The following is a 12,135-nucleotide window of genomic DNA, read 5'->3' as shown; positions in this document are numbered from 1 at the left end:
CCATACAATATCATCATGTATATATAGTAAGGATTCAAAAACTAATGAACGCTAGAACAGCACAGAAAAGGTTGATTCCTTCTCCATTTTGTATAATAATATGTTTTCCTATAATTTTTCATCATAATTACATCATTAGAAATATTTTTTCATCTTGTTCCCTTAACTTCAATTAAGGACTTGTTCCACTACATAAAATAATCTTCCATCATCCGAATATCGAGTTCAAAATAATAGTTTTTGAATATTTTCTTCTCCAAACTTACCAATATGTCATTTTACGACAAAATAATAAAATTCAAAGCTATTCACTAACCCTAACTATATTGTACAAACTTGGAATCAAACATTAACTAATTTTCTTTTGTTTTGATGTCTCTTACTAACACACGCATACGTGCATGAAAAGAAATGAGATATAGAATAAACATGTCAAAATTCCACCCATAATGATCTTCAAAATCTTTCCAACATAGAAGGGTTTGGTATGTATCGTACGTAAAGGTTTGTTCATTTGGAAATTTACTGAGCATGGAAAGATAAGAATCAAAACACCGTCCATTCTTCAACCATTAGTGAGAGAACACGTACCAAAATTTAAAGCTAAAAGCGTATAATACCGTGTAAGGAAGAAAGAAAAGTAAGAATATGAAGATCACTACAAGAAAGGTGTATGATGTTAAATGAATACAGTTATAGTTTATTTCTATCTAGATATGACTTAAGAAGACGTGAGGATCTTAGAAACTTTTAACTAGTTTTTGTTTGACTTTAATTTTAGTGTATATTTCTCTTTTTTCTTTATTTGCTGTGTTTTATAACTATGTTTCTTTTCTTCGTAAAAGATGATGTTAAAAAGAAGTAATCGGGATGCTATAAAACACTTATATATTAGTTAGAAGTACACAACATAACAGGTCATCAAACGATCCTTCTATAAGTACAATCAAACACTACATCTTAAAAATAGTTCAATACACCAATATCTACAAACTCCACTTTGAAATCTCTTTCACTTGAAATTACTACCAACAATGCATGATTTTTTTTTCCTAATGTTCTTCACTTCAATCCTCTACTTGGTGTGAGAAACAATATTTGATGTGAATTTATTTTATCATTTCATGTTACACATGGTTCTTATCAAACCCTTTGATCCTATCCTTCTTTAGTCATCTTCAAAGTCAACAAAGTCAATGTTGGTTACAAAGTAGTTTTCTCAACAACCAAAGACACACCAATTTTGAATGTGAATGTAATGAATCATTTAGCATCCAAGTACACACTATAGTCACAATCAAAAAATCCTTCTAGAATATATATATTATGAATGGAACTACCCAAAATTATTAGTCTTTTTTAATTTAATTTTTGTTTGATTAATATAAATATAATATATATTCAATCCTCTAAGAGGTGTATATATTTTTTTAACAAAGAAAAATATAAACATTATATTAATAGGAGGATATTTGGTATACATATATGTCAATCTCCCATACTCGTATTTGAAGTCTCTTATTACTCTCATCTATCATATCCTCTACAAAGACATCTACCTGGTCCACTGATTCTGTATATAATTTGAACATATGTACGATTATTACAGGTGACCGTTAAAACACTACATAAGAAATGAAAGATAAGTTTATTTATATAATAAATGTTTATAAAGATTTAAACAACTTTTGTAGTAATCATTCAAGATTATTGAGTTTCATCAATCAATGTACCCGTATTAGTCATGTAGTCATAATCTATTAAACCTTTAATATGATCTAGACTCAATTTCAGAAATACTCATGCATTGAGTTGGAACTATCATGAATTTTCTCCATATTAAATTTAACATCTACAATGACATTCTCCTTATACAAAGTTATCATTCTTATCCCAAATGTTAACTCTTGGGCAAGTAAACCAATTTGTTACAAGTAGTAAAATGGAAGTCCAAGTATATTTTTTCTAAGAAATTTGTGTTTGTTTGTATAATTATGATTATTCACTAATTACAGCTTTGATAAAAGTCATGATTTGATTCATAGCATGAAACACACATTTTAAACAACAAAGTTATAAGAGTTATAATGTGATTTAGTAAAAGCTTCATCAGGATTGGATTTTATGAACCAAAATAATGCAATAATCTATATAATATATCTCTATCTCCTTCAAACATTCACATCAAAAGCATACTAGTTCTAACTCTTTAAGAACAAGTTCTAAATCTATATGTTAAATTACTAATTTCTTAGTCAAGTTAACATACAATTTGTATTAAGAATAGATGTTTAGAATGACCAAGTTATTGAGTTTATTCCTAGATCAAAACCACTTGGGTGTTCTATCTATGTCCAAGTTCCAATTCATTTCCCAATTATTAGATACTTTCAAATAGCATGATATACTATCATACACATAAATAATCTAGATAGAACATATGAACAAGCAAGAGATTATATTGCATCAGAAAATCTACATCAAGTATGAATTTACTACATCCAATTCTAATGAAATGGGAGTTTAAGCTATTCATCTAGAACAAACAAGTTGGATGAAATGGATGGATTGAACGGAGTCATGATGCCATAGACTCGCCTTTGACCAAAAATTCTAGTTTCTTTGCGTTTTCGCATGCCATAATTGATTTTTTCTTTCATTAACGACATAATAACTACTTTCAAAAATTAACCTCTCGTTGGGCGAGCTTAGACATTTGTTGGGCAAGAAACAAATTTTGTTTCACTTTCAATTGTTCTGTCTCATTGAGCGAGACAACATACTCGCTGAGCAAGACAACATACTCGTGTGATACAAATATCTTATGATTGTGAGAATTTTATTAATATGATCATTCCTAAGGAGAGATGTATTATTCAATAAGGTGTGGTTGCATTTAGTGTGAACTAAAGAGTGAAATCATCCTGATTCTACTAAACTCTCATACTCATGTAGAGAATGGGGTTTAAGTGGTGAGAGTCGAAGGTTCCTAGTTTATAGAATCAATATTAAATAATACTCTGACATAAAGGACGAAAAGGAATTAACATTGTCATGGTGGTTTCGGATAAGAATGGTGAGCTTTATATAAGAAGAATATTGTTGTTGATGTTAAATTTAATATTGAGAAAATTCATGACAGGTGCATGACTGACATGAATATTCAAGTCAATGCATGAGTATTCTTGAAATTAAGTCTAGATCATGTTAAGGTTTTAATAGATGATTATGATTGTATGGCTGATACGATGTGGTATATTGACTGATCAAACTCAATTATCCTGAATAGTTATTACAAAAATTATTTAAATCTTTATAAAACTTTATGATATAAATAAGCTTACCCTTCATTTATTTTGTGGTGTTTTGGTGCCCACCTACAATGATCATATATATATTCAAATTATATACGTGAGTAGAGGATCCGTAGATGTCTTTGTAGAGGATCTTGTAGATGATGGTGAAGAGCAAATAAGAGACTTCAAATATGAGTATGAGACATTAAGATATATGTATATCAAATATTCTCCTATTAGTATAATATTTACATTTCTTCTTGTTAAAAAAAATGCACTTCTTAGAGGATTGAACATACATTATATTTATATTAATCAAACAAGGATCAAATTAGAAATAAGAAGCCTAATAATTTTGAGTCGTTACATTAATGGTATCAAAGCAGATAACTTATTTGGTAATCTAAGTAGGAACTTATATGGTTTATTTAAAATTGAAAATATGTTTTCTTGTGAAATGGTAAGTAAGTATGATAATACACAAAGTTACATATGCAACACATATGTCAATCGGGAAGGTAGAGGATTGGTGGAGGTGTTATCAAAAGAAAGCTTATTGCATGAAGGAGGAATAATACCATGAATATATTATACAACAAATTTGAAGATAATTGTAAGTTAAGGTAAGTAGGTTCATGTTTTAGTCACAAGTAGAGATGGTTATGAGAGCTTACTAATGGTATACAAATTTACAAAATGGGTTTTCAAATAAAGAGTCAAAGTTACATCCCAAGATAGAAGTAAAGTTCTCTTTGGATTTTATGTTTGGAGGGGGATTAGAATTAGTGACACCTATGGGTAGTTTCAGTTGAGAAGTATAAAAATATAAAAGAAAACAGATTTAATGGAAGGAACAATTTATGTTAGGTGTGACAAATTGAGAAACAATGGTATATTCTGTAAAAATTTCATCGATTATAGTAGAGAAATATATTTCAATAATATTCTGTAAAAATTTCAGATTAATCCAATGGTTCATGAGATTATGATCATAATTTTTCCAAGACAACTCAAGAATAGAAAATAATTAACATCTCAAAATCATTCTTTAATTTGTACAAAATCTTTTTTTTCATAATTTATTAATTTACTTATAAAAGTATTTTAAAAAAACTTAAATATAGTTAACATAAAAAAAAATAAAAAAGGGACGTTAGTGAATCATCCTTGAAAATAATTTCAATATCTCAAGACACAAGTTACAAAATGCATTAGTTTGACCTACTAAAAATGGAACGAACAGGAGAGAGACAAATTGATCTATCATGATTAAACAAGTTAAAGTTCCTAGTTACTCTCACCAATTTTTTTATTATAATTTAATTATTTTATTTAAAATATATACTTTTATAAAACAACACTTAATTATATAAATATTTTCCAAAACTCTAATTGATTAATTAATATTTCTAATTTAATAAATTAAAAAAATTACCTTTATATGTTAATTATATAATCAATAATTAAACTTGATTGAAAAATATTAATAATTTAAGCTATAATTTTATTATATATTATAATTTTAGTAAGTAGATTTTGTAAAGAGAATATTGAAATTTTACAGCACACCAAGTGATCTACTACTAATATATTTTGCCGATAAAAAAAAATGAACATTGAAATTTAATAACAAAAATAAGAGAGGTAATTTAAAACACGCCCCCAATGAAGGGTATTTCAGCATTAATATAATGGAATAAAATAAAATTCATTGAAATTATTTGTATTTTTCATCAAAACTGAAAGACAAATTATTTATACTCGAGACGTGAAGGAATTATATTTAGGCAAAGGGACAAAATATTTCTTGCTAAGTAGATAATATGAAGGTCTCATGTTATTGCAACAGAGACTACAGTAATTTTCTACTATAACCATCTTATGTTATAATAGTAATATGAAGTTAAATAGAATCACGATAAAAAAAATTCTTTAAATATTTAATACAACCAAATATTTGGAACTTGGATTTAATATCATAATTAAGCTATAACCATCTTATGTTATAATAGTAATAATTATAGCTATTAACTATAACATATATAATAGCAAACATTTTATTTACTGAAACAATTTTATTTGATTAGAAAGAGATCGTTACTTCTACTTTTGACCAAAACGAAAATTGTCATTAATCAATATATTTAATCTTTACTTAAAACTTAACATACAAAAATCTTAAAATATTGGGATGTGAAAATAATAATTATAAATATATTTTATGTGTTATATGAACTATATCTTAATAACGTGGTCAATTATAAAATTGTTTTCTTTATATATAGTAAAATTATTAGACAAATAATACTCTATTATGTATTTGGTATATAACTGGGTTTTAATGCGTTTATATGATTTGATACTGATAAATTAATTAAAGGACACCAAATAAAGCTCAATTCAATTATCTAAAATCCAAGAAAATAAAATAAAAAGTGGTTGGTGAAACTAAAATTGTGGAAAACACGCTAAGTAGTTAGTTGGTGAAAATGAGATAATGCAGTTCCCAGAAAAATGGAAACATTGAGAAATGGAGAGATAAAAAAGAAAAACGACATGCCCTTCATTGCAAATAACTTGTTATGTGTTCTCTCTCTTTTGGAAAACAAACGGGACAAAAAGTTATGGTTGTAATAATTAATTATATTTAGTTTTATTCTTATTTAATAAAATAAATAAATTGAAGGTAGATTCAATTATTCTGTTATTCTACTTTTTTATCTTAATTTATTATTCCTTCTCATAGTTAAAAGGTTAGTTAGTGAAACTAAATCTAGTGCCATAATTTTCTTATTTGTGGGTCCTCAATCAATAATATAATCACAATAATAATAATAATAATAATAATAATAATAAGGAATTTGGTGGATTCCATTAAACGGAAGTTTATCTGTTACCACACCAAAACTGGACTAAAAACCAGTTACAATTTGAAAGTCAGAAGAAATAATAGATTTTAGTTAAGTTAATTTAAATTTAAAAAAACTAATATGCTTTTACATAATTCTCTAACACTTAACGAATAAACTCAAACTCAAATGTTTGAACTTATCAGAAGCTGTATATTTTAAAATTTCAGTGAAAAGTCCATTTTCCCAAAAGTACTTTTAATTTTTTTAATATTAAACTGTTTAACCCAATCAATTCAACTTAAAGATGTGCTTTTGCAATTCAATTTCAGTGCTTATTCTGTCATCACCATCTTCCTCACAACACAAAGGCAAAAAGTAAACAGAGGAAGGGGTGGCGAGTCGTGCGGCAGCATTGAGGGCAACCCATCTCTTATTGGGCGTGCTGAACAGTGACAGTATCTCCAGTGATGGCATCTTCAAGGCAGCAACGACGAACGGAACTTGTCGGAGGAGACCAGTGGTGGCTCTCGGGCCCACGATGGCTCACATTTTGGGGTGCGTCAGTGGAGGCTACAGATGCGACTTCGATTTGGATGGTGAACGCGAAGGTGGAACGTGCAAAAGGGTTGGTTTGTTCAATCTAGCAAAAGATCGAAAATGTGTCCGTGTAAAGTTGGACTTGGAAAATGTTGATGAATTTGTATCTGTTCTGCATATTGAGAATGATTATGATGGTGCTGTTTGAGAATTTGGAAGTGTAGAGAAATGGAAGAATGGAGAAGATTTGATGGGTGGATAAGAAAAAAAAAAACCAGATAAAGAAAAGTTTTCTTTTAAAGGTTAAAAAGTAGAGCTGGATTTTATATAAAAAAATAATTAATTTAAAAAATAAAATTTAACACGTGATAGTCACATGTCATTATATCTGGCAACCTAGGTGGAGTGTCGTTTGTCACATGAAAAAAATAAAAGAATCAGGATCAAAATGTTTTAAAGTTTCGCACAGAAATCATTTCCAATTTTGTTTGCGTAATAATACTGAAACTAAAATGATATTTAACTATATAAACTATCTTAACGTGCACAAGCCATTACTCAAACAAAATTGTACAAGTCTTGACTTCACACATTCTCCTTTTCAAGACATATTCATGTCTCACCCATATTTCTTCTAAGTGAGCTACAAATGAAAGTCGTAAAATGAATGATAATTATAAAGGCCACATGGTCAAATCAAACTCTAGATATAGTTCAGTTACTAGTGTTTCCAAAATCAGAGGTCCCACAACGGAGATTATGATAATGAAAGTGTTTTGTTTTAAAAAAACAAATTCATGCAATGTTCAATTATTCACTTTTAAATACTACGACTGATGAAAAATAATGATTTTTGTTTAGGAGGTCTAACTTAATTGGTTGAAAAGGGTATGTGTGAGTTGTTTTAAACTCCTGAGATGTTAAAAATTTTCTATTCATAGTTGGTCAGACTATAATATAAATACACCATAGATGAAGAATGGTTATTTTATGCAGACAAACGTTTAAAGTTGTATTGCCTTGCATGATAAGAAATTAAGTTTTCAAGATGCCACAGACTACCAGAACAGTTGCTAGTAAGGAATGCAAAAGAATCATAAAATAACTTGCTAAGTTGCATAATGCTATGGCTAAACAGAACCAGCGTATAAAAAGGTCAAGAAAATTGAAATGTAGAGTTAGAAGATATATAACTTACATGGGAATATTTCTATGGGGAGAATTGGCATGTACAATTAGAATGCAGGGAAAAAGCAATCTAATTTTCCAGTTCACTCCTTATCCAATCTTGTGAACACACCAAAGCTTGGACAGTAGCAGGATTAAGTGAGCTCCAATCACGATCAAGGACCCTTCCACTGTGATTAAAGGCCAGTTCAGGCGCAACCTTTGCCATTGGAATTCCTAAAACATTGCGTGCCATCATGGATAAGACAGGATATCTGGGGGTGTGAACTCTCCACCAGTTCAGTATGTTGAAATCAACATTGCGTGGAAAAAGGGGTTCTTCCAAATACTTGTCTAGATCTGATTTTGTACCTTCACCCTGTGAAGTTTCATGGAGAAATTTATCAAACCCCATCAATCGATCCCTTGAATCCTTTGCAGAACCTTGTAAGAGAAGTGGGCCATTGCCAACTTGCCAGGCCAGACCTTGATCGTGAGATGCTAATGGGGAGCCTATCGAATGTTCATTGTATAGAGCTTTCACACCATCAAAGACCTCTTCAATTCGACTTCCAGACATGCTGCCATAAATTTGTGGATAATAATAATCTACCAACTTCATCTTGAATCGAGGGTCTAACATCGCAGCAACTGCCAACCCTAAACTACATTTCTCCCAGTACTCATCAAACTTGCTTCTCAATCTTGACGCCAAAGAACTGATATACTCATCTGAATTCTTGCACCATTCAATCAAATGCAGCTTAACATCACAGAGCTCAGGGAAATATATGTTTGCAGTTGGATACTTATTCTTAGTGAAAACATTTATAACCTCAACAAAAAGCTTCAAGTAGCTGGTAACTGCTGTGATTCTCTCCCACTCTACATCAGATAAACAGACTTTGTAGGCAGTGTCATTTTCTTGCAAGAGAATTAAAACATCCTTGAATTCCAAGGCAACTTCAAGCATTGAGTATGTGGAATTCCATTGTGATGCATTATCTAGACATAAGCCCTTTTGACTCAGGATCCCAACTTCTTTAGCCATCTCATTGAACTTTGCCAGTATAATTTGTGAACTTTTAATGTAACCAATAGTTTCACGAATCTTAATGACTATTTCACTTACAGCTCCCAGAGCATGCTGAACCATAGCATTAATAACATTTGCAGCACATCGTATATCAAATAATTGCCCATTACAATAAAGAAACCTGTTTTGCAGAAGTCTATCACCAATTCTAACGGCAATGTTATCACAGGTAGAGCAACTATCCAGTATCATAGAAAATAGTTTACGGTCTATATCCCAATACATTAGGCAACTCATGATAGCTTCTGAAACCATGTCTTCCGTATGAGAAGGATCAATCCTTATAAAATTTAATATCCTCCTTCTTAACTGCCAGGATTCATCGATGTAATTTGATGTCAAACACAAATACTCTGCATCCCCCACAGCATTCCACACATCAGCACTAAGACTGATTTTCCCAGGCAACTTATCCAACATCTCATTAACTTTTTTTTTCTCTCTCTCATAAATCTCAATACAATCAGCCTCAACCCTATTCAATGACACAAGCTCAAACAATGGCTGCAGATTTTTTACAAATGCTCTGAAACCAACATGCTCAACCATAGCCAATGGATATCCATGTAGAATAATCATCCGAGCAAGGTCAAATCGACTCCGTCTTTGATCAAAGTTACTAGTCCCAGGGTTGACAGAGTCATCTTTCAACTGTGTCTGCTCAAATTTAATATTGACAAGACTAAGGGTATTGTCATCTTTGTTTGCATCTTGATCTATATTGAAATTTGCAATTGCTAGGGTTCCTTCCTTTCTCTTTTCTCTTGTAGAAATGTACTGTGCTATGCCATGGCTAGACCTTCTCTGACACCGAATCAAATGGTTCCTTAAATGTGATGTTCCACTGGTACTTGAACCACTAAGTTTCTTTTTGCAATGCCTACAAACAGCCACACAGGTGTCGCCTTTTTTAATCCTATCAAAATCATTCCACACCACCGATTTTAACCTACTAGATTTGACAATGACAGCATCAGACATGTCCATCGCATGAACCTGAAAGAAAGCCCCTATCAAATTTAATTCAAACATTTCCATTTACATGGTTAAAATGTACTGTATGCTATGTGATGTGGTGCATGTGTGTTTATAATGATGAAACTGGAAGGAGATTCTAAATCTAAATTGTAAAAAAGTTGTTACTGTATGGAGGTTAGGAATACCTAGTCCAGTTTTCAGAACTAATATTCATATAGAGTTTAAAAAAATATGAATGGATATTATCAGAAGGATTCAGAAAGGGATGGGTTAAGATGAAATACAAGAGGATGGAACAGGGCACAATGTCGCTAAAAGCCTAAAGTTACAAATAAACTCAATATTACAATATTCACGAGTTTCCCAGCATACAATGCTACTAGTTTAAAAGTTTTAAAACCAAAGCTCCAGATACAGTCTAAGTAATCTTCCGTTCAATAAGTGAGTAACAAAATAATAGATGCTTAAACTTTTAATCTTGCCTCTAGGCATCATAATGTATCTTAGATCATCAATGGAAGCCTACGTAGTGTAATATTATTTAGTACCAGACACTGTCCAAGTTTAAGAAGCAAGAACTGCATAATGGAAACAATCACATCAAAAAAGCTTATTTCTATTTTAAAAGTTGAAAATAGAAAGACAATGGATTGTTTGTCACAATTCCACAGAGGTAACAGCTATCCTTTAATGAAATTTGATTCTTCTAATGGCATCGAAGTCCACTATGTATACATCAATAACAAAATGCATCCAGGAAATTTCATTCAACTAAATTAATCCAACATCTATCTAATTAATCCTCAACTGCAGAAGTCACTCTCAGGGGAGAATGATCCCTTCTCACAATATGAATTCTTCATTCACTAAGGGTAACATACTTGTATAAAATCCAAAGATAAAAACTAGAAAGTGAAGAAGATCAGACAAAGTTACACGAGGTCCAAAATTTCATTACTCAGCCCAGATTGATAGAAAGTAACATGCAGTAGAATTCAATCTCAAAAATTCAAAACAAATGTAGCAAAAAAATATAAAGCTGGTTGTAAGATCATAGTTTGCTTTGCATTTTGTTGAATATAGTGAATACTATCTAACAAATTTCCCATACCATTCATGATCCATGCTAGAAAATACTAAAATTTAGTCAGAGAGACTATTAGTCAGTGTACAGGACACTGTTAAAAATAAAATAAAATTAAGATATACAAAACCTAAGAATTTAAAAAGAACATTTGTTACAAATTTTAAAACTAAGAAACGAGAAATCTTGAGTAAATTTATCTTCAACACTTTGCATCGATTCATCACCGAAATTTCACCATTTTCCAGCAAGCAAACTTCCACCCCTGTCAAGAGATCAATTGCGTCTAACACCATGCAACCATACAATTCAACCTATGGCAACAAACTAAACATAATAATAACAAAAAGGGAACACCCAAAAGAACACTTCGACTTTTTAAGTAGTAAATAACCCATACAAATCGTAGATAAACAAAGGAATGATTTTGAGACAAGTTTGAAACACCCATTAAGAAATTCTGGCTAAATCAACAGAGAATTCCCTGTTACAACCGACAAAACATAAATCAATTCTTTTATTTACGAATAAAAGATCACGAAGATAAAAATAAATGTATATATGTAAAAGAAAAAAACATGAGAATGGAGTCCTAGAAAAAAAAAAGGAAAGAGACAGCGTACCGCGTTGGATAATGGGTGGGATTCGGTGTAGTGCGTAAGAAGAATGAAGAAGGGTTTGGAAGAAAACCCTAATTGGAAGGTGAAAGAGGGAAGAAGAAGGAAAACGAAGAAGAGAAAGCAACGTGGTCACACTGAGGCAGAAGCGTCCTATTCATCTGCTATTGTGGAAAGTTAAAAGGAACAAATTCATTTATGTAAATACAATTTTTTTTCATATCTTCTTATATGTGTTAAGTTTATCTAAATATGGTTGTTTTTTATTTTTAGTACAATAAAATATGATATATATATATATATATATATATATATATATATATATATATATATATATATATATATATTATAAATATATGGATAATGGGTACGGAAATTTCAAATGTTACATTTTGCAAAGATATAAACTTATAACTATCATGTTTCTATGAACTTAAAAACATATTGTATTTTGTATGAAAATAATGTTTTGTTTATGAATTAATATTATAAGTCGAAAGATCATCAA

General features: G+C 30.4%; 1 protein-coding gene across 4 annotated transcripts; it reads right to left on the bottom strand.

Moving 5' to 3' along the window:
- Window positions 1-6,394: 6,394 nt before the first annotated feature.
- LOC108343225 (zinc finger BED domain-containing protein RICESLEEPER 2) lies at window positions 6,395-11,812 on the bottom strand. Of its 4 annotated transcripts, none has more exons than XR_001833474.2 (3): window positions 11,634-11,812; window positions 7,884-9,944; window positions 6,395-6,857 (listed from the first exon to the last, which is right to left on the bottom strand). XR_001833474.2 is itself a non-coding variant. In XM_017581357.2 (2 exons), the coding sequence occupies exon 2, from the start codon at window positions 9,933-9,935 to the stop codon at window positions 7,944-7,946; it is 1,992 nt and encodes a 663-aa protein (XP_017436846.1). In that variant the 5' UTR covers window positions 9,936-9,944; window positions 11,634-11,812; the 3' UTR covers window positions 7,659-7,943. The 4 variants fall into 4 exon arrangements, 1 of the variants encoding a protein (XP_017436846.1); XR_001833475.2 differs by having other exon boundaries at window positions 6,395-6,852; XR_008249885.1 differs by having other exon boundaries at window positions 6,396-6,788.
- Between the last annotated feature and the right edge of the window lie 323 nt (window positions 11,813-12,135).

Source organism: Vigna angularis, chromosome 6 (assembly GCF_016808095.1).
Source record: "Vigna angularis cultivar LongXiaoDou No.4 chromosome 6, ASM1680809v1, whole genome shotgun sequence".
Classification (NCBI taxonomy): Eukaryota; Viridiplantae; Streptophyta; class Magnoliopsida; order Fabales; family Fabaceae; genus Vigna; species Vigna angularis.
This window is presented reverse-complemented; position numbering and strand designations above follow the sequence as displayed.

Coding starts and splice junctions, on each gene's coding strand:
- LOC108343225 (XM_017581357.2), bottom strand. CDS start 9,935: ATGGACATGTCTGATGCTGTCATTGTCAAATCTAGTAGGTTAAAATCG.